Source organism: Meleagris gallopavo, chromosome 1 (assembly GCF_905368555.1).
Source record: "Meleagris gallopavo chromosome 1, MGAL_WU_HG_1.1, whole genome shotgun sequence".
NCBI classification, from domain to species: domain Eukaryota; kingdom Metazoa; phylum Chordata; class Aves; order Galliformes; family Phasianidae; genus Meleagris; species Meleagris gallopavo.
The window spans coordinates 9,079,982-9,101,416 of NC_139404.1; the positions used below are offsets into that span (position 1 = coordinate 9,079,982).

General features: G+C 34.8%; 1 protein-coding gene across 1 annotated transcript in view; it reads left to right on the forward strand.

Annotated features, from left to right (window-relative positions):
• SEMA3A (semaphorin 3A) overlaps positions 1-21,435 on the forward strand; it is a 172,475-nt gene that overhangs the window by 123,481 nt on the left and 27,559 nt on the right. The window contains exons 7-11 of the mRNA XM_085216347.1: positions 11,038-11,180; positions 12,223-12,337; positions 12,438-12,507; positions 14,005-14,149; positions 18,986-19,205. Coding sequence (XP_085072473.1) covers positions 11,038-11,180; positions 12,223-12,337; positions 12,438-12,507; positions 14,005-14,149; positions 18,986-19,205 — 693 coding nt within the window. The remainder of the gene's footprint in view (positions 1-11,037; positions 11,181-12,222; positions 12,338-12,437; positions 12,508-14,004; positions 14,150-18,985; positions 19,206-21,435) is intronic.

The following is a 21,435-nucleotide window of genomic DNA, read 5'->3' on the forward strand; positions in this document are numbered from 1 at the left end:
AGCCTGCCTGAGACTAAGCCAACAAAAATGGACTCCATCTTCTTGAACACTTTTTGTCTCAGTACTAAAATCTATATCACTATAAGCTGAATACTTCATGTGTTAGAAAGATGAGATTTCCTGTAGTATTATCAAGTTTTAACATTGTTATACTCTAAAACTTTGAAACTACTGTTTCCTTTATACTATCAAGCAAAATTTGATTTTCCTGGGCTATTAAAAGCTTCCCCATATTTTTATTAGTTTCCTGCATTATGGAAAAAATATTTTTAACATATGTTTATATGTATACATTTCCTTTCCTGTTGGTATGTAAAGATTTCTGTTCAGATAAATGCAGGAAGATTTGCAGAATGGTTTTATTAGATAAATTAGATAAAGAAGAAACCAGACAAACTTTCAGGGACCAGGATCTTTTTTTCAGATTGATGTTCAGAAAAATAGAAAAAAAAAAAGTTATTTTAAAAACCATGTTTCACATTTTGCCCTTATGAAATATTTGAAAACATTCAGTTGCAATATGTTATCTGTAAACATAGCCATATATCTGAAAATAGGTGTTTATTATTTTATTGCTATTTCAGTAAAATTCAAGTTGCCTGATAAATATTTAGTGTTCCATTGATGGCAATGAGATTAAACTAGGCCCTCTGCAGACATGAAGTATTTGTGCAGAGGGAAGTGCTCATGCACAGAAACTGTAGTTACAATTCAGACTTCTTAAACTCTGGAACTTGAAAGAAAAGTAGGTAGAAAACACTGGGTATTAAATTTGCGAGGGATTTTTCCTGGAGATAACATGAGTTACCAATAAGAAAAGTAAAACAAACAATTCTTTTTAAATGCTGAAAACTGACAGCTCTTTGTGAGCAGAAGGCAATGTAGAATAAAGGCATGAGATGCAGAATTCAAGTTTCATAGTGCCCACAACAAAAAATAGTAAGTTTTTTAAGACTGGGAATTTGAACAATGGATAAATGTAATGTTTGCAGCAGACAACTGGGTGTCTCTTATTAATTTTATGCATTGAACAGGACATACAAAACTGAGGAAAGCAGACAAATAATAACAGATAATCATCAATACCTATGTTATGCTGAAGGAAACGGAGGGAACTGTCTTTTGTCAAATTCATGAATTCTTGGTTTCTCATGTGCTTTCAGTGACTCTTACAATAAGACAGGTGGCTTATACATCTGATAGATAAGCTTCAAAACTCATATGGATCTGTACAAGCATGTATTAAAACCAATGGTTTGTAGCGTCCGTTACAAATGTAGGAACATAGATATAAAAACCCATGTTTGCATCTTAGAAAAAATTATAAGTTCCAAATATGATTGAAAAAAGGGAAGAAAATATAGGAGACCTTGTTCATAATTACCAGTATTCTTCTCATGTATGGAAGTGATGGCTCAGTATTGTGGTAGTACATCCAGTAGAACTGCCACTATCTGCATTTTACACATCATTACAGGTCTTAAAAGCATAGTGGTAATTCCCAAGCCACATACAAATAACCAACCAAATGAACAAACTAGTAAACAAAAATATTTTAGGTTGTTTTTTTTTTGTTGTTGTTGTTGTTGTTGTTTGTTTGTTGTATTTTGTATTTCCTGATTTCTGTGATAGTGTTTTACACGCTGTGAAAGCTCAGTCACGGTGCACAGCTCTCATCACTCATTCCTTCAACCCCTGTTTCCTATTCTTCTGCTTCTCGGAAGGAGCTGATGCTAATGGCAGAAAAAGCTTCATGAGAGGGAAAGGTGCAAAACTGTTTTCCATGAACTAGTGAATCATCTCAAGGCTGTAAAATGGCTTGTCATTGCTAATACTCAGTTCTGCTCCATATTTGACATACTTTTGCACTTCAGTGTTTTTTTAGGTTTTTTTTTTGCTAGACCTCTACTGGTAGAAACTGTTGCTTAAACATATTCCACAGTTTCCTGTTCATTACTGAATATCTTTTCCTACATTTCATTCTTTTATTACTATTTAAATACTTTTGCTAAGCTTCCTGCTAATTCTTCTCCCTGCTGTTTATGTATCACAAACATGTGTGCTGCAATTCTTCCCTCACTGCATTTAAAAATACCGAAATTGTGAGACGGATACAATTTCTCACCAAGAAGGTTTTCATTCTTACAAATTACAGTGATTGCATCAAATATTTCTGAAATGCAATCAGGAATTAAAACAAAAAAAAAAAAAAAAAAAAAGAGAGAGAGTTTACTTTTATTGAATAAAAGGACGAAAGTACGTACCAATCAAACAGAATTTGAAGAGAACAGCTTTTTTACAAAGAGTGGAAGTGGTAACTTTGCACATCCTTGCTATTTCAACAGTTTTAAGCACACATGAACTATCAAATATTTTGTCTTATTTGTTCATTTGTTGTTTTTGTTTGTTGTTCCTTTACTTTGATAATAGATCTAAGTTTCATGTCATTGATAAATTAGTACATTACTTCAGTATACATGCTGTTAATTCCTTATGTTGACTGAAGCTAAACTGGAATCACTTATTTTTCTCACATGACTACTGAAAAAGGTTGTCATAAGTGATGTTATCACACTGAATACCTCAGATTGTGTGAGGGGTTTTGCTTCCGCTTGCAAACGCCTTGCTGCATTTCACATTGCTATGCTGCACTGACAGATCAATTAAAAACAGCCATTCACCCAGTCCTTCTTCCAGTCTTTGCTGCCATCCCTCATTAATCTTACGTTAAAGGATTTTATGGCAAGTTGCTTTGCACTAGCTGTGAAAGTTAGTTATAAAAACAAAATCTTTTTCATAGTTTGACAAAAATGACCTTAGTTCTGTGGTCACATCTAAAGAATTTAACTAAGAAATCAAATTGTAGGAGATTGGAAAGGTAGGAAATGGCTACAGGAACATTCTCTGCTGGATTACTGGTTCAGAACTGGCTCAGGCTGAGGATCATTTCCTGATGACTGATTCTCCCTCACTGTGAGAGGAGATGATGGCAGAGTCCTGTCTAGTTTTTTGAAATGATGTCTGGGAAGAGATTGTTTTTATAGTTATAAGATCCCTTTCTCACACTTCAAATTGAACCTGGCAGTACAAATTCTGGATGTTTTCTTCCTATTTCGAAAATAGATTATTTTTGACATAGGGGCCATGTCAACCCATAGGGGTCCAAGATGTAGGCAGAAAAATAAATAAATATATATGTGGATGAATGGTGCTGCTGGCAGCAGAGTAGAGCAGTGTGCAGAGCTGACATTTTAAGAGTTTAAGCCCAAGGAGATATACAGAGGCTAAAGACATACTTGTCAAGTTTCTGTTGCTCAGTTTAAGGTTTCATGCTTTGCCAGTTGTGCTGATGATGGCTTTCCCTTCAGTGAAATGTGATTGCCTTGTTAATTCCCAGCTATTCCTCACATAGAATCAGGGTGAACATCAGAGGAGGGTCACAGAAATGATCCAAGGGATGAAACCCTCCCCTATGACAGTCTGAGAGAGCTAGGGCTGTTCAGCCTGGAGAAGGTTCTGGGGAGACCTGAGACTGGCTTTTCAGTATCTGAAGGATGGCTATAAAAAAGAAGAGAACAGACTCATTAGTAGGGTCTGCTGTGACAGAACAAGGGAAATTAGTTTCAAAGGAAAAGAAGAAGATTTATGTTGGATATAATGAAAAAGTTTTTTACATTAAGGGTGGTGAAGCGTTGGAAGAGGTTGCCCAGACATGTGGTGGATTCCCTGTCCTTTGGAGACATTCAAGGTCAAACTGGATAGAGCTCTGAACATCCTGAACTAGCTGTAGGTGTCCCTATTCATTGCAAGGGAGCTGGCCAGCTGATCTTTAAGTGTCCTTTCTAACTCAAATGATTCTATGATTCTACGACTTGGCTCTTGCATCATCCTGTGCTAGGAGCTGGGCTGATAATGCAGCAGCATGCTCCCTCAGCCCTCAGAACATTTTCCTGCAATTTCTGATTTCTAAGTTATGAAGAGAAAGATTTTTTCATCAAGACTTAATCACATATCTTGCAATATTTAAGAAGGCCTGAGAAAGTAATGAGTGCAATGAAACAGGTTTGTTGTCTTCAGTTTGGATCATCTACCATAAACTGCTCGGGCATCCACAGTGACTTGTGCTCTACCAGTGAATCCTCAGATTTTACAAAAGGCAGAGCCATTGCAATACTTTGATTGCCAAAGTGTGTGACACTCAAATTAGAAAAATCTTTTTCCTTCATTGTCTCCTTGCTCCATTTCCTCCTTAAATATATTATTTCTTTACATAAAGACTATAGTTATTGTCACTAAGCCAGAGTTCTGAAGATGGAGGTTACACAGTTAAGACACAGGCTTTCCAGTATTTTAATTTCCAAGTATCAACGTTAAGAAAAGAAAAATGACTGAGAGGGAAGAAACAAGTTTTTAGCTGAAAATCTCATCATTTTCTCTTCTTACATCGTCTAACTTATTTTTTCAACAGAGAAGCTAGGAGATGCAGAAAAGTCAGATGAAATTATTTGTACATGAAAACAATATGCTGCAAATCTTTCTGTTCTGTGAAGGACAGTAGTTTTCTCAGTTTCCCAATTATTTTCTGTAGGGGACAACTACAACAGTTTAAAATTAACGGTGTTGACAGATATATAACACCTCAATACATAGTCAGCAATGGAAAAGAGGTGTTAATTTTGGTTGCTGTTCTGTAAGGAGATAATAATCACCTATTTTAAATTAAATAGGGTGGGTAGATCATAACCATTGTTTTGTGAGAAATCTAATTTATGTTGAGAATTAGGCTATAATTTTACTGAACTTTTGCATTCACTTTTCTTCACCATATAATTAACCATTCCAGGGATTCAAAACCATTGTTGTCTCTTTAGAACAAAGGCTTCAGAAACTGATTATTGCATCAGAGTTCAATATTTTCTTATTCCTCCATCTTGTATAAGCTAAAATATTAGTCACAAGAAATATTATATGTAGATTTCAGAGTAGTAGCACTGGCTGGTGATTTAAGCCTTGGCTGGTACTCAGGGCCTCATTTATACAACATGGAGATGCTAAGTACCCTATATTAAAACTGCGGTCTTATTGAATTCACTTGACACAATAGCAGTGGTGACACTCACAGTCAAAACAGTGAGAAACCATAAGGACAAGATTCCTGGTGCTGAATTTGCATAAGTAAAAGCATCTTGCATAGTTATTTATTTATTTGTTTGTTTGTTTATTATGTGCACATTTTAGATAGCTTTTGTCTATATCTTGTTTCATAATAAATAAATAAATAAGTAAATAAATTGAAATTGCAGGAAGCCTTAACTCAACCTTTAACTTCTTAGCCCATACGATATTCCAACTGTGTCATCATAAGTATTTCCACTAGGTAGTGTTTTTGGATTTTTTTATTAAAACAACAACAACAACAACAACAAAACAGATATGAGGAAGGCATCCAAATCTATTACAGGTAATAGCATCAGTTAGAAGACTGATAGTTCTTAGCTATCAGTCTGGCTTGATAAATGCTATGAACCTTTAAAACTTTCTGATTTGAGAATTTGTATTGCAACACCAATGAGTAACTATAGTGTTTCTTACCCTGTAGAAGAAGGTATAATCTCAGTCATGGATGATCGGAGTGCCACTTCCACCTGCCCATGGCTTTGGGAATAGTGCATTTAAATCACATCTGCTCTGTGGTCTCTCCCTGCTTCTATCTTCCGTGTCAGCATCTGAATGCAAGTTACCACAAAGCTCTACTATTAGCTCCATAGCAGCCTGAAGTTATCTGTTGTGCAGAGAGCATTCCCACTTTGAGGATGTGGTCTGATGCCAGCACCACTGTTGAGGAACTTTGTTCTAAACTGTGAATCTCAGCTGTGTTTGCCTGACTTGTTGCTTGCAAGAGATATGTGAAAGTAGAAGAATTAAAATGAGCAGACTTTGGAAGAAGAGCTTTGGTTGCTTTAGTGTTTTGTATACTACAGTTGAGTGACTAAAACCTCAAAGCAATTTAGTTCTCTCATCAACATATATCAAAAGCTTTGTCCTCTGATGAACTTACCCATGGCTCTGTTAAGCACATCTGTGACTGATGCTATAAGTCCTCCTCTCTGTGGGTAGTGGAGCTTGCTATGATTTCAAGATCATATTGTCTTTCATATTGTATTTCAAGATCAGGACAATGTTTGCTTCTCTGACTTTGCTGGGTCTCAGTGGAGAGGCACTGTAACTATTTATGAAGTCCTGAGTAAATGTCTTTTTTTTTTTTTTTTTGTTAAATTTTTAATTTCAGACTCCCTAGAACTGTTTTTCTCCTCCAGGTCCTAGTCACCCTCGAGTAATTTTCATGAAGTTATAGCAATTTCAATTTTACTGAGCATAAAATTTCCCTAGTTTCTTGCTGCGAACTGGTAAATTAGTCATTTTGACCATAACTATACAATAATAGGGGCATCCAGTTCAAACTCTTCACAAAACATTTCCTGAGAGAACTGACCTTTTGTTCCTGCCAAATGATGATGAGATGACCTGAGCTTCTGTTCCCTCAGCTGGCTCAATCTTGACAGTTAAAAGCAATTTCTATGCCTCCCAGTTTATATATCTTCATTAAAATGCTAATACAATTCTATTAGCAATCCAATTTCTGATTTTTGTTGTTTCTTCCTATTGGTGTGTGTGTGTCTGTATTATTGTTGCTGCTGAAGAGTAACATTTATAAAAGAACAGATGCAATTCTATTTTCTTTAGCTTTTTCTGAACCCAAAGTGCTGAAACAAGCAAAACACATTTTCATTACTTAACTAAGCAAACAATGGCTTATAAATCATAGAGGCAGCTGGACCAAGGTGTCGTTTTCATAAAGAGCCAGATTTTTCATGAAGGACAGTTTAATGGGCTGCTGCCAATGAAATGTCTGCAGAACTGGTAATTGCAAAAGGGCACAGAAAAAGTGGCGCTGGAAGGTGTCATGTGGGAGCTGAGAAATAGCTCCACAGTCAGGACATTTGGTTAAAGGAGGCTGAGAAAGGTGTGTGCTTTAATATTCTGCTTCTTGATGCTGATTGCTTTAAATCAAAATACAAGTTTTTATTTTTAGCTTGTTCACATTGGCTACAAGATCAGAGACGTGCTTTTAGCTGCAATTTTATTTTGATCATGTTTATGCCACAGCTTTGTTTCTCCTTTGATCATGCTTAAACATGTTTCAGACATGTTTGTTTGATGTATGCTATTTTTTAAAGCACTCTTCCACATTATATGGTTATGTGTTTTTTAAAGCAATGAGTCACTGCAAATTATTTGCTGTCAAATTATTTCTTAAATCCATTTTAACAAAACATGCCTTCTGGACTTCTAGCCAATAGGACAATCATTTTAAGCAAGAACACGTTGAAATATTTTGATGGCTTTTCTGAGAGTTCCACTGATTTTAGGCAGTTTTAGAGTCTCAAAATATCTTACAGTTCATGAACAAAAATTTGAAGTCATCCTATTTATCCACAACACCTTCAGTGCACTGAGTTTGCAATTGTCATCAGTGGTTTTGGATCAAAGTCCCACTTTCTATTCAATAAAACTTGCTTGAAGTTTATTCCAGTACTTCTTAGGTAGCTATGTTGAATGTATGAAATAGGTCAGCCCTGACAGGACCATTTTAAAAATCCCACGGGGAGCTCCTGATACTGAACTTGTTTAATTTTGCAATGTAAGGACACGCAGTCTCGATATTTGAACATATACCCTCATGGATAACATTCTTTCTTCTGCTGCGTGGTTGAGCAATTAGGAGAGTCAAGCATAAGTCTCTCATCTGTGGACATCTCCCTTCCTTTCATTAAAGGAGAGCAATTCAAAAACACTACACAATCCATGGAGAGTACTACATTGCGTGACTGCCAGCTATCTGGCTGATTGATTCATCGTGGCCCTAAACAATTGTAAGCATGGTCTGAAGACCTAGAGTTAAATGCCAGTATGCATCAAGCCTTAGGCAGATCAAGCAGATCCTCAGCCAGTGAAACAGTAGAGAGCATGCTACAGATCACTAGCTTACACCACCCTATGTCTCAGCTGAAGAACCTACTAAATCCCCTCTAAAAACATATACATGCACAATCATGACATTTCTTATATGATCATTATATTCATTCTGAACAGAAGTTAATCTATGTTTATATATATATTTATAATCAGAACACTATAGCCTGTTCTCCCTTTATTTGGTTCTTTACATAGGCACAAGATGTAATATGGAAGAGGGAAAAAAAAAGAACAAACAAACAAAAAACTAAGTAACAAGAACAAAGATTGTATTACATGAAGAACCATTCTTTTATTGACTAAAACATATTGATTTAACTGGATGGAAATGCAGCTTGAGGTTTGCACAGTAAGAAACACAAGAAACACCGAAAATATTCCATGATGTACTATAGATATGTTCTAATATGTGGCTGTATGAGCATTCTATTTTCAAAGATGTAGTTAGGATTACTAATCAATAACTGAAAATCAGAATTCCTCCCAGATGACCATTGCTAAGCAATATTTACAAAGCATATTTACAAATTTTCTGAATATGACCTTAATTATATCTGCCTTCTTCACAGCCCCTCTCTTCTGCTACCACTCTGCTAGATGCATATTTCCAATCTCTTAATATTTCTATAATTCTCGTATTTCTGTAACACTAGGCTTTCTTACTGTTCTAGTTTCATTTGCAAAATTATGAGACGGAAAGAAAATAATAATAATATGCTAACCCAGGGCAAGTTTATATAACCCTTACTATATCAGCAATAGCATTGACTCAAATGGGACTCCCCATGGGCTCATCGCAAGGCAGTGTAAAGTTAGAATTTTGATGCCTGATAACATAGTGATTTATGTTAGAATTTGATATCTTGTGATTTACAAAACCCATTGTGCTGGAGACAAATCATTCAAACATTTGGGGAATGCATTTGGGTTTTGTTTGAATGTAGTTCTTTACCTCTTTCACTAAGACCTTAAGATTGTAAAAGTAACCATGTGTGTTCAGATCAGAAGTTCTTCATATTCAGTAAACCAGACCAATGTCTGGGTATCTTTTTTCTTTGATGAATCCTTCCTCAGGCTGCCAGAGATTTTCAGAATGTAGATGTACGTTTCTTGTGATAGATCACATGAAAAATAATCATGATATTAACCACATTACAATGATTCAATTAATCTTAAGTCTTTTATCAGCACAAACTGAAAACCACTAAGTAAGCTAAAAATAAATAAAGGAAATTTAGTAGCTTGAGTTCTTCTTTGTGGGATGCAGAGTTTAAGCTGATTACAGATTTTTGTTGCTTTTATTTTCTAAAAGTATTTATTTTAATAGAAAATAGGTAATAGATGCAATTCCACAGAGGTCTGTTCTGTGGCCTCTGTTGTTCAGTGTGTTCATAAATAACCTGAAAAAGAGGTTGAACAGCAAGATGAGAAAGTTTTCACACGATACTAAGTTATTCAGCACAGTGAGACAAAGGAAGTCTGTGACAAATTACAAAAGGACCTTATGCAACTGGGTAGCTAAGCAATCTAATGACAAATTAAATTATTCTTGGTGAATGATGTGGTGAAAAACCATGAGGAAAACTATGAGGAAAACAGACCTATCTTCACATTTAAAATGATCACCTGTGAACTGAGCATTACCATAGAGGAGTGAAATTCTAAGGTTATGACACATATTGTTCTATGAAAATTTCAACTTACTGCTTAGAAGCAATCAAATCCATATTGAATTTTTGGAATTAATAAAAATGAATCATAGAATCATAGAATGGCTTGAGTTGGATGAGATCTCAAAGATGATCTAGTTCCAACCCTCTGCTATGGACAGCATTGCCAGCCACTAGACAGTTCAGGGCCCCATTCAGTCTGTCCTTGAGCACCTCCAGGGGTGGGGCAACTTCCCTGGGCATAACAGGGAATTCAACAAAGAATGCTGTTAAAGCTATCTGTAGGAATTAAACTGACTCTCATCTTGAACATTCAAGATATTTCCAGTGCAGTAATTATACAAATATATAAAAGAAAAAGTATGACCTAATTGTATAATAGACACAGCTAAACACATGCCTGTATATATATAAATATATAAAATATGTTGCTTACAAACACTGCCATCCTTATTAAGGCATGAGGTTCATTGGACTGATAGTGCAAACTGGCAAAACAAAATAAAGTTCATTATTTCCATGATTATATGGCAATAAACATACACTGAAAAGATGTTAATGCATGACGCTAAAATAGCTTATAATTTTACAGAGAAACAGGGTTCTTTGAGTAGTTAAATATAATTCATACTTAATTATCCCAGCATGATGTAAAATGACTATAAAACAGATTGGTAAATCTGTTGGATGTTGGATATGCCTTCTTTTTTCCAAATATAGTGAAAGATACCAGCTGAAGTATCTCTGTAAAGTACAGTGATGAACCAGATTCACCACTGGTATGAATTTTCTTTTATGAGTTCTATAAACTTTTCTCCCAAAACTGCTGACTTTTTTCTTTTTAAATAACTAATCAGTGTGTACATCTTATGTATGTTCACTTGTCGATGTATTTTTATCTCAGTTTTTGAACATTAAGATATTAATACTTTTTTTGATATGTTAGGAACATCACACTGATTCAATATTGTTCTTTTTGGTTATTGATCAAAAATCAAAACATTCAAATAAACAACAAAAAATATCAGTAATATATACATAAAATTAGGAAGCCATACTATACCACAATTTTTAAGGATATTCCACAGATGTTTAGTTACTCTAATGGTAAGGTTAAGGTCTGATCATTAAATGTCTGTAGCAAACTTTTCCATATTTTAGAGGTAAGAGAAATATAAACACCTGTCACCTCCTAAAGGTAAGGATGTACTTTATTCAGATATATGATGCAAAGATTGATTCTTGGAAAGTAAAGTCACACAGTTCATGTAAAGAAGGCAAGTGATTTAATTCATGGAATAGTAACATGAATAATGACACTGTCTTTCAGATCCCAGATTTATTAGTGCTCATCTGATACCTGAAAGTGATAATCCAGAAGATGACAAAATCTATTTCTTCTTCCGTGAAAATGCAATTGATGGAGAGCACACTGGAAAAGCCACTCACGCTAGAATAGGACAGATCTGTAAGGTAAAATGATAACTTCTTTGTGTGATGAGGCACTCTGAGAATTTTCTTGACTGTAAACTATCCAGTGTTATCTCTGACACTACAATGAGACAGAGATCATCCAGACTGATAGTCACTTAGTTTTTTTAAAAAAATCACATTCATTTTCTGAGGTTCAGAATATTTCTGCAAAAGGTAAAATCTGTTATAAGAAAAGGAATAATTCTAGATAGGCCAACAACATTTGAAGAATTTAATTTTAAGTAAATATTAATACCTTTCCATTTCCATATCAATGAAAACTCTTAAAACAAAAGCAAAGGAAGATTTAACATAATAACTGTTTAATTTAGCTGCAGAAATGGGCAACAATCCAGAAGACTCTTAAGGATTGAATCATCCATCCACGCTGATAAATGTCCAAATATTTTCTGACAGGATTTTAAAAAAGATTTCTACAAATTAAATTATATTCAAAAACGTTGTAGCTTTGGCATGTAGAATGTTCATAGTAAAATTCTATGCTAATCCATAGGCAGAATTTCAATTTATCCCTCCAACCCATAAATAGCTCCTTGAAAACCATTTCCTCCATAATTATGAGGTCCTTGATGTGCCTCTACTCAGAAGTTTTGCAGCTATGCAGCTGGTCCCACCGTACTGGGATCTATTTTGTTCACATGAAAGTAGTATATCTACTTTTGTGTAACTTGGTTAGGAATACAAAACCCCACAGGATTTACCAAGGCATGGCAGCCTAGGAGTTGCCTGTATTTTTCCATTGGTATATATACAACATATATATATATATACAATTTTTTTAAAATAATAAGAACTATAAAGTGATACTATGAAATATATAGTGATACATTGTAAAATCAATGTAATTTAGAATTAATGTCATTGGCAACATTCTAATGCTCTTATATGTAAATGTTGAATTATTTTCTCTGTTTTCTATAGGCAGTATCTTGCAATTGTTTAGTATATTTTCCCTGCCTGCTATTCGTTCTTCACACAAAGATTGTTACAAGATATTAATGCAAAGTACTTTTGTTATTAGAATGACTTTGGTGGACACAGGAGCCTTGTTAACAAATGGACGACTTTCCTCAAAGCACGTCTGATTTGTTCTGTGCCAGGACCCAATGGTATTGACACACACTTTGATGAATTACGTAAGTGTCAGAAATGGCTTTGAATATAAAAACATTTTCTGGCATTGTCCATACAGAATTTCACTCATTTTTCTTTTCCATCTCTTGTTATTGTTTACAGAAGACGTGTTCCTAATGAACTCGAAGGACCCTAAAAATCCAATAGTGTATGGAGTGTTTACAACTTCCAGGTACGGAATGTATTATTTTACTTGCATAGAAATATGATGGCTGCTTGTTTTAAAGAGGTCCCTTCGTTAAAAATGCTTTTAAAGACTGCAAAATTTTCTTAACCTTTGAACTGAGATGTCAGTAGCAGTAAGAAGTAATGAATTAGGTTTCTTTTCTTATGGGTAATGTACATCATTGCTTTAAAGCAAGTAACGCAAAGACTACCAGTTTCTCAAACTGTTCTTTCTGTTGTACTCCCTTTTAATAGTGGAGATCAGAACTGGGCTCCTCAGTTCAGGAAAGATGGGGAACTTCTAGAGAGAGTTGAACGGAGGGCTACAAAGTTGAGTAGGGTCCTGGAGAATCTGTCTTGAGGACAGACTGGGAAACCTGGGGCTCTTCAGTCTGGTGAAGACTGAGGGAGGAGTACTTATAAACATCTAAATGATGAGACTCAAGTGGCCCTTTTCAGTGGTGTCAGTGACAGGACAAAGGGCAATAGGTACAAACTATAATGTAGGAAATTTCATGTGAACATGAGGAAAAACTTCTTTACAGAGCACTGGAACAATATGATCTGAGAAGTTGTGGATTCTTCTTCTTTGGAGATATTCAGAACCTTCCTGCATGCTTTCCTGTGTAATTAATTGAAGGGAATTTGATTTAGCAGAGGGGTTGGACTTGATCTTCTGAGGTCCCTCCCAACCATTATGTTTCTTTGATTCTTTGATTTGTAGCCACACAAACTTGAAAAATAACATAAGCATCAGTAAGATTGTTTGGGGGAAGCATAATGTAGGAAATCTGTGGTGTGAGAAACTGACTTCTCAGGGAGGTATTAGTAAGAAGTATTGTTTAAATCTGAAAAGTTTAAAAAATTTTGCAAGTTCTGTTACTGAATCATGTAAACTGTGACTTGACTGGTTTGGTTTAATTGTGCTTTCATCAGGAACAAAATTTCATTTGTATCTTTAGCCTGGGGAAGGTTTGCAGTATTGGGAACAGAGAGCATTACCAGATTTACCTGTGAGGGACAAAACTTTTAGTCTCTAAACAGAAAGAATGTTGCTAGTGATATCCAGGCATAGTAAAGAGATTTATAAGTACTTGCTGTCTCCTGTAAGAAATTTCAAGGTAAGAAACAACACTGAAGTTTGCGTGTGTACTGCCCAAATGACGAAAGCAACTTCTAAAACAAATTGAAAAATGTGAATTTTATAAAAGAACTGAACAGACCTATTTGGACAGCCACGATAATTGGGGCTTTGGCCTTGTAGGAGCAATATGTTTTTAAATAGTGGAGTAACAGCCATCAGCTTAGCACAGTGTCTGGGAGATCATATCAGTTTTGCTTATCTTTCACAAAAGGTGAGTTAAAATTGCTCCAAGAGCAAGTCAGAGTTTTGATAATTAGCACATGCTGACTAGAAAGCAATGAGCTACTATCTCACAGCTTGCCAGTTGATTAATCTAACTGATAAAGAATCTGATTTGATTTCTTCTCCCCTTATTTTTAGTAATATATTCAAGGGATCAGCAGTATGTATGTACAGCATGACTGATGTGAGGAGAGTATTTCTTGGCCCCTATGCCCACCGAGATGGCCCAAACTACCAGTGGGTTCCCTACCAAGGGCGAGTTCCATATCCACGGCCAGGAACTGTAAGTACCCTAAGAAATCTAGCAATCTAAAAAGAGAAAAGTATGGAAAATATTTTTACAGATTACACGGTCCTTGAGCTGAGAACCAAGGTAAAAACTGAAAAATATTATGACATGGAGTGGCAGAAGGGAAAGGGAAAGTTAACCATTCCTCTAGGTCCAAAATTTACTGGTTTTCTAGTAAATTATGAAGCCACAATATCTGTAATCTAGTTTCATTTAGGCTTTCATTTTGGCATTTGTATTAATTTCAACATAACCTTGAGCAATAGCTGCAGAAATTTGCTGAAAGTCAAATGTGTAATAAATTACTCTGCATTATTCTGTCCTTGGAATTTCTGCTTGTTCCAAATACTGGCTGAACCATTCTTGGTGAGACTGAACAGTAAACAGAGCTATTAAGAAATATTAACTTGTTTGCAACATTCAGTGTGGTAAAGTAAGACACATTTCTGAAATGGATATGAGGGAGACAACAAAAATTTCATAACTTCCACTGAAATTTCTTTTTATTCCATGTTCTATGTGCTTCTCTTTACATTTAATGAATGACTGAAATATTGGTGTATATAAGTCATACGTATTTAAAACCCAGACTGCTGTAATCACGTTCTAGAAATATTTCACTGCCCCTAAGTTGCCAGTAACCTACAAAGATAGAGCATTTATGAGAAAAATATTAATTGTGTACACTGGGATACACTGGGATAGCTACTTAGCTGCTATCAATCAGTTTGACCTATTTAAATTCTGGAACACCATTATTATAGATAAAATATAATATACATGAAAGTATGAGTAGAAATAAAAAAATATGTCTGTAAAATTTCTTAAAAATAGTTCTTAAATTTACTTCTGGCAGAAAACAATCCAGGAATAGCTTTGATTTTTTTTTTTAATTATTGTTATTTTTTTAATAATCTGCCTTCTATTTTTGTCTTGCATGTTTTAAAATTGCTATTTCAAACCTGATCCTTCAACTGATTTCCAACATTTAGACAATACATACACTTGGACTAATGAAAATGACTTCCTAAGTAAAAGAAAACAGTGACTCCCTGACAGCTAGAATACCTAGCACTTGTCATTCCTTCTGCTAAAGGGGTTACTAATTCTTTCCGGGGTTAAAAGATAAGCTCTGCAGAATAAGAGAAGTTTTATTTCTTAGAATGGATTTTATCCTTACAATTTCACTGTAAAATGTCTATACTAGTATTCACCAAGAGCATGTAGATATGTTGAGATTTCCTTATAAAAAATTTTCTTACCTAAAGGTGAATGTAATGCCCCAGTTCTACATAGTCCTGCAGTCACATCGTGTACAGCTAGAGTAATACTGTAATATGCAGTATTATAATATTGTAATTTACAGTAATACTGTAAATGATGCTAATAAAAGAGTGGCTGAGATCACTAGTTCCTATAGTGATTCTAAACCTGTTGTCTAACATTTTGAAAAAGAGGGTTTTTTTTTGCTTTGTTTTTATTTGTAGTTACTGAAATCATTACCTTGTATTAGTACAGTAAAACTGAACTTGAAATGAGAGATGTCTTACTGAAGAGTTTTTTGTTGTTGTGTTTTTTGCTTTTTTTTTTCTCCTTAAACTGATAAAATTAAATTTAATTTCAATGCCTTTGAACATCTGTTGAGAATAAAGATTCTTTAGGTTTATTTAAATGTCAAATTTGCAGCTTCCTTTTCCAAGAAAAAAGCGAATGGGGGGGAGGAACAATGCGTGAGCTACTTAGAGTGTTTCAGCTACAGATCTCACTTTAGTTAAACTGTGCTGAATAACCTGAGGAATTTCATAGGTGAGGTGCCAAAAAACTTCCTGAGCATCTGGTGACTTGCCCACTATGACTAAAGAAAAAGAAAATGAAAGGTTCCTTTGAAAAGGTAGAAAACTTTGTAAACAATTTTATATCAGCTTCATATTTAACACAGAAGTTGCCAGGATTTTTTCTTTAAACTCTACAGAATGTTATTTTCTATTTAATCTTTGCTATTATTTGGTAGATGAAGGAAGACTTTTATATATACCAAATCATCTCATGAATTAATATTACTTTTATGTGAATTCATATGCAAAGCTCAAATCTTCTCTTCTTTATGGTCCAAGAGTCTATCTTCCCTTTTGGTTTTGGAACTGTTTTGATTCCTACTAAGATGTGCCTTTTTCTTTAGTCTTCTGGTTTTTCTAATAAGTCAGTCTGGGTATAACCTAGTCAACCTTTTCTACCTTATCAAAATGCCTGGCAATGTATTGGAAACCAGAAGCTGGACACTGATACTAAATACTAGAGTTCAGTTGATTCCAAGATCAATCTCATTTCTCCGACCTTTATCAGGACAATTGTATTTATAAATAATTTTAGTTAGACTCACTGCTATCAAAAGACAATCTTGTCATTAGCATCAAAGATCATGTATTTTCTGTTTCTCCTGGTTTTCTGACCACAACTTCAGTAAATTGTGGATATCTCCAGCCTCGGAGGTGTTCAAGGCCAGTTTGGATGTGGCTTTGAGCAACATGGTCTAGTGGGAGCTGTCCCTGCCCATGGCAGGAAGGCCAGCACAAGATCATCGTTAAGGTACCTTCCAACCCAAATCATTCTACGATTCTATGATTCTAAGATAAACAAGACATGACTTTCCTCTTTAGATGTTGTGTGGGCTGAGATTCCTCTGCAGGCAATCTGGACTCTGAAGAGGCTAAATCACCTATTGATTGTGTTCATTTCATTCTATTGGCAAAGAAGGATTACAGCAAATAAATATATTTTTTTTCATTTGAGCTAGTTTCCTTATGTGTGATGGAATTAATGTTCAGTGTAGATAATGTACTTTAGAAATAAAGTCACAAAGGTTTTCTTATTTATTCTCACGAAAGAAGAGCAGTAATCTGGCTCTCATAATGGTGAATCTTATTTAAACATACAGAATTATGACATTAATGTTAGGTTTATGTGATTTTTCTGCATAAAATATACCTTGGTCAAGATTGCTGCTGGTGAAATCCTTTGTTAGAAAGTGGGCCAGAAAGTAAATATTCAATCAATTGAAACACAGCTGAACTGGATTTATTTAAAATTGAAATGAATATTCATTTACTGATTTTTTCACTGTTTTTCCCAGCTGCAGTTAACAATACTTAGTTCTTGTGTAGTGATTTTTATCCTTAGAGCACTTTCAATATATTATCCAATTAATCATTATCTAATTAAGCTGAGTAATTAGCACTGAATTGCATTTAGAATATTAATTAAGATGTAAAGCAAACTTAGAATTGAAGAGTAGAATTTGAAACTTAATTTTTCAGACAGGCAAATGTTTGGCCAATGATTATAAAGAGCATATCTAATTTTATTTCAGTAATATTTCAGCAGAAAGAAAGAACATATAATAATAATAAAAAAGCTCTCAAATGTTGATGAAATTCAATAGATAACTAAACTACTTTCTGCTTAGTCTTTGTCATATGTGTTAATAAAATATCCTGTGTTCCTTTCATACCATGTATTGGAATAGAATGCTGCAATTTGCTTTCTAATAAATATGCCAAAAAGGGACAATTTACATGTATATGCTTGAAGCATCGCTTGGCTGAGTATAACAACTACTCTTTTTGACAACATTGATTTTTTTAATTTCATTTCTGATTAATTATTAATAATTTGGATCAAGGTGATAGTAAAAACAATTGATTTCTTCTGGTGAGCATCTGAAAGGTCTGAATTCTGGTTGTCCTTTAGGTTTTCAGTTTAATTGAAACACATCCTATATGAACATATTGAAGTATCTAGATCTGCTGTTTGTATTTCAAGTGCATGCACTCAGTAAAACCATTGTCAATGGGGTTTCAAAGTCTTATATATCTTAAATATAAATCTGTGGAAAGATTAGCAGTAGGAGACAGTAAGTTGTTTGCAGGGTATCTTCAAATTAGTGATGTAATATAATTGTGGCTCATTTTCTTCATCCTTTCAACAATACTAACACATTATTAAATGGTTACTTTGAAGTAACCTCTAATTACACATAAAATACTTACAAATTTACAGAAGAGACAGGGATGAGTGGTGGTGATCAGCCACCATCCTCAAGTATTACCACGGGAAAATGAGGTGGGAATAAATTTTAACTATGCTCTCCATTTACGATAAATGGAACCAGTCTGTGTAGCTCATTTATAAATACATGTACTGTTGATGTCACATTTAGTCAGATTAGTCAAACCCTATGCTAACTGCACTAATAAGAATATCTGTAGAGAGAAGAGGATCCATTTTATCATAACTACATGGATTACACAAGCTTGCTGAGGCAGACAATCAGGAATTTAAAGTTCAGAATTTGAGAGCATGATTTCTAAGAGAGGAAATGATTTCCATCAACTTCAGAAAAGAATGTTCTGAAACTAAATAGTGACAAAAACGATTAGTTATCTATAGCATAGATAACCAATTCTGAAATGGCTTGTTTTAGACTGAATAATTTTAGAAAATTCAGGATTTGTTCCTTCTGCCAAATAGAGATTAACACAAATCAGTAAATGAGTAAAAATCTGTTTACACCTGATAGTGGAAAAGAAAATGATGTGTAAAGTTCATTTATATTCCGTTAACTATACTGTTTTGAATCCAAAATGAAAAAAGAAAAAATCACATATCACAGACCTTAAATGGCAAAATTAACTCTTGCTGTCAAGAGACAATTAGATCCCTTGTCATGTTTATTTATAAAATGAAAATGTTGGAACGACTATGACAAAATGGATTTTCATATCTTAGTATTCTTCAGTTTTAAACTGAAAAATGCTTCCTTTTTATTTTCAGTGTCCCAGTAAAACATTTGGCGGCTTTGACTCCACCAAGGACCTTCCTGATGAAGTTATAACATTTGCAAGAAGTCATCCAGCAATGTACAATCCAGTATTCCCCATCAACAACCGTCCAATCATGATTAAAACGGATGTAGATTACCAGTTCACACAGATAGTAGTAGACCGAGTAGATGCAGAAGATGGTCAATATGATGTTATGTTCATCGGCACAGGTGAGAAGTTTTGAAACTATGCTGGGTGTTCCTTCAGGCCTTGCAAAAGCATAGATCAGATATAATTTCATATTTTGAAAGACAGAATGCTGGATTATGTTCCAGTGTTTACCCATGAAAATCTGGGGCAAGACTCAAAACTGTGTGGGGAGGCCTTTGTTAAATACATTTGTTACAGGTTCAGACTGCGTTGCTTAATTCCTTAGGAGCATTGCCAGCTGGAGTAAGATCAAACCACTCTTTCCAACTAGTTTTATTAGGGAATTTTATTAGAAATATTTTGCCTTATTAATTATAATTTAATATTAAAATGGAGTTTTTGAGGTACCCATTTTGAAGCACATCATAAGAAACATTAATGAATGAGGAATGTTTCCAAGTAAGAAAAATGTCTTGTGTGCTATTTAAGTATTGCTTTAAGATGCCCGGTTCTTTAGACAGTGGAGTACATCATTTTACCTAAGATGCAGATATCTGGCACATAAAAAGTGTTTTAAGAGGAGGTGGTATTTAAATAGAAACATGATATCCTTTCCAAAGCCTTATAGAATGATACAACTTGAGCACTTTTCAAAAGTAGAAATATGTATTCAGAGAATACAATTTTCCCAGAAAGGTAGTAATGAGAAATAACAGTAATCAGGAACTAGCTGATGTGCATTTGCTTAATTTCAGTGGCTTCCATAGACCTTTGCTGATTCATATTTGTGGATCTCCTTCTTCACCTGTGAAAATTTTCCATTAATTGGATAATGTTTCAGTTATGTTGAATAGAAGTATTTCAAAGTTTTATTGAACATAATTGCTAAGAATTAGACATTAACATCATGAATTCAAACCAAAACAATCCTTAAGCCAACTCTTTCTTTTCAGCTTTGGCTTAAAAAATATCTGTCTGGCTCTCTGTCTTATAACAGTCAATTTCTGATTTTCATACAGTTCTGATACTCTAGACCTGAAGTCAGATTTCCAAAGCAGTAAATCTCAAGGTCTCTTTCATGTTGATGTCTGAAATACATTATGAGAAAACTGAGATCTGATGAAGCTTTGTGTACTAAACACACTGTATGTGTAGCAATTCAGAACATGTATCACAGGATGTGCAGCTCTGCAGAAAGAGCTCCACTCTTTAAAGCTATGAATTGATTATCAGAAACCAGTGTCACAATATGTTCTTGCATAAAACACTGAAAAGTAGTTTCATATGATTTTACATAATTCTTACATTTTTCTATCACACTCTAAATGGTTTAATGCAATCTACAATGGCAGTGCCTTTCAACAAGTCTGCTATGACATGATTCAGCCCACAGAAATATTAATGGCAATATTCCCTTTGGCTGTGGCATGAGGAAACAAGCCCTTCAACATCAAAGCTAAGACACTAAACAAACATAAGGAGCTGATTTATGTCTGCATCTTGACCACAAGAAGTGGCATTTATCTCACAAAGAATTGGCATTCTGTCTAAGAAAGATGTCTTGGTTTCTGCAAATGAGAGATAAGTACTTGCAGAGAGAGGTTCATTGTATTCTCATAGAGACCTCTATTAGACTAAGACAAGCAGTTATGCAGAAGTTCCTGTCTGTTTTCAGGCAGTGCAGGAATACTTACTTAAACCTGAGATATAACTCTTGGACGGTTGTGTATGGCTATTCTTATCTAAATCAGCCAGGCAAGGTCTCTCTGTAAAGAAGCTTCAATATCTAGCTCTTAACTTTGAGTTGGGAATTTAGGCACTTAGTTCTCTAAACTACCAGTGTTCAGATGTGTAGCGAGTCTTCTGGATCCTATCCAACTGCTGCTATTTGTATCCAAGAATTCTAAGAAAAATATTGAAAAGTTATTACTTGCACTTACCAAAAGCGATTTCTGCACCAAAAACAAAGCTTTGTGACAGTGCTATTACTTCTTGGTCATCAAAGCTGCTCTTTTTCCAGCAGGCTTCACTCTCACGGGACAAGAATAGGCATTAAAATGCCCATGCTTAGAGCTGAGGTACAAAGGATGTTCTCAGTAAACTGACCCTATTGCAGTTTTCAGACTGAGTAAAGGGCATGCTCCATGCAGGGGCAAAATGAAAGAGGCAGAACTAAGGCCCTGTCTTATTTGCACTGGGCTGAACTGAACTGGCTGCTCAAATTGAAACCAGAAACAGATACACAATCAGTGCATATTGCATCTTCCCCAAGCAAAGAGCAAACCAAACAGATCAGGGACCCTAGCCACA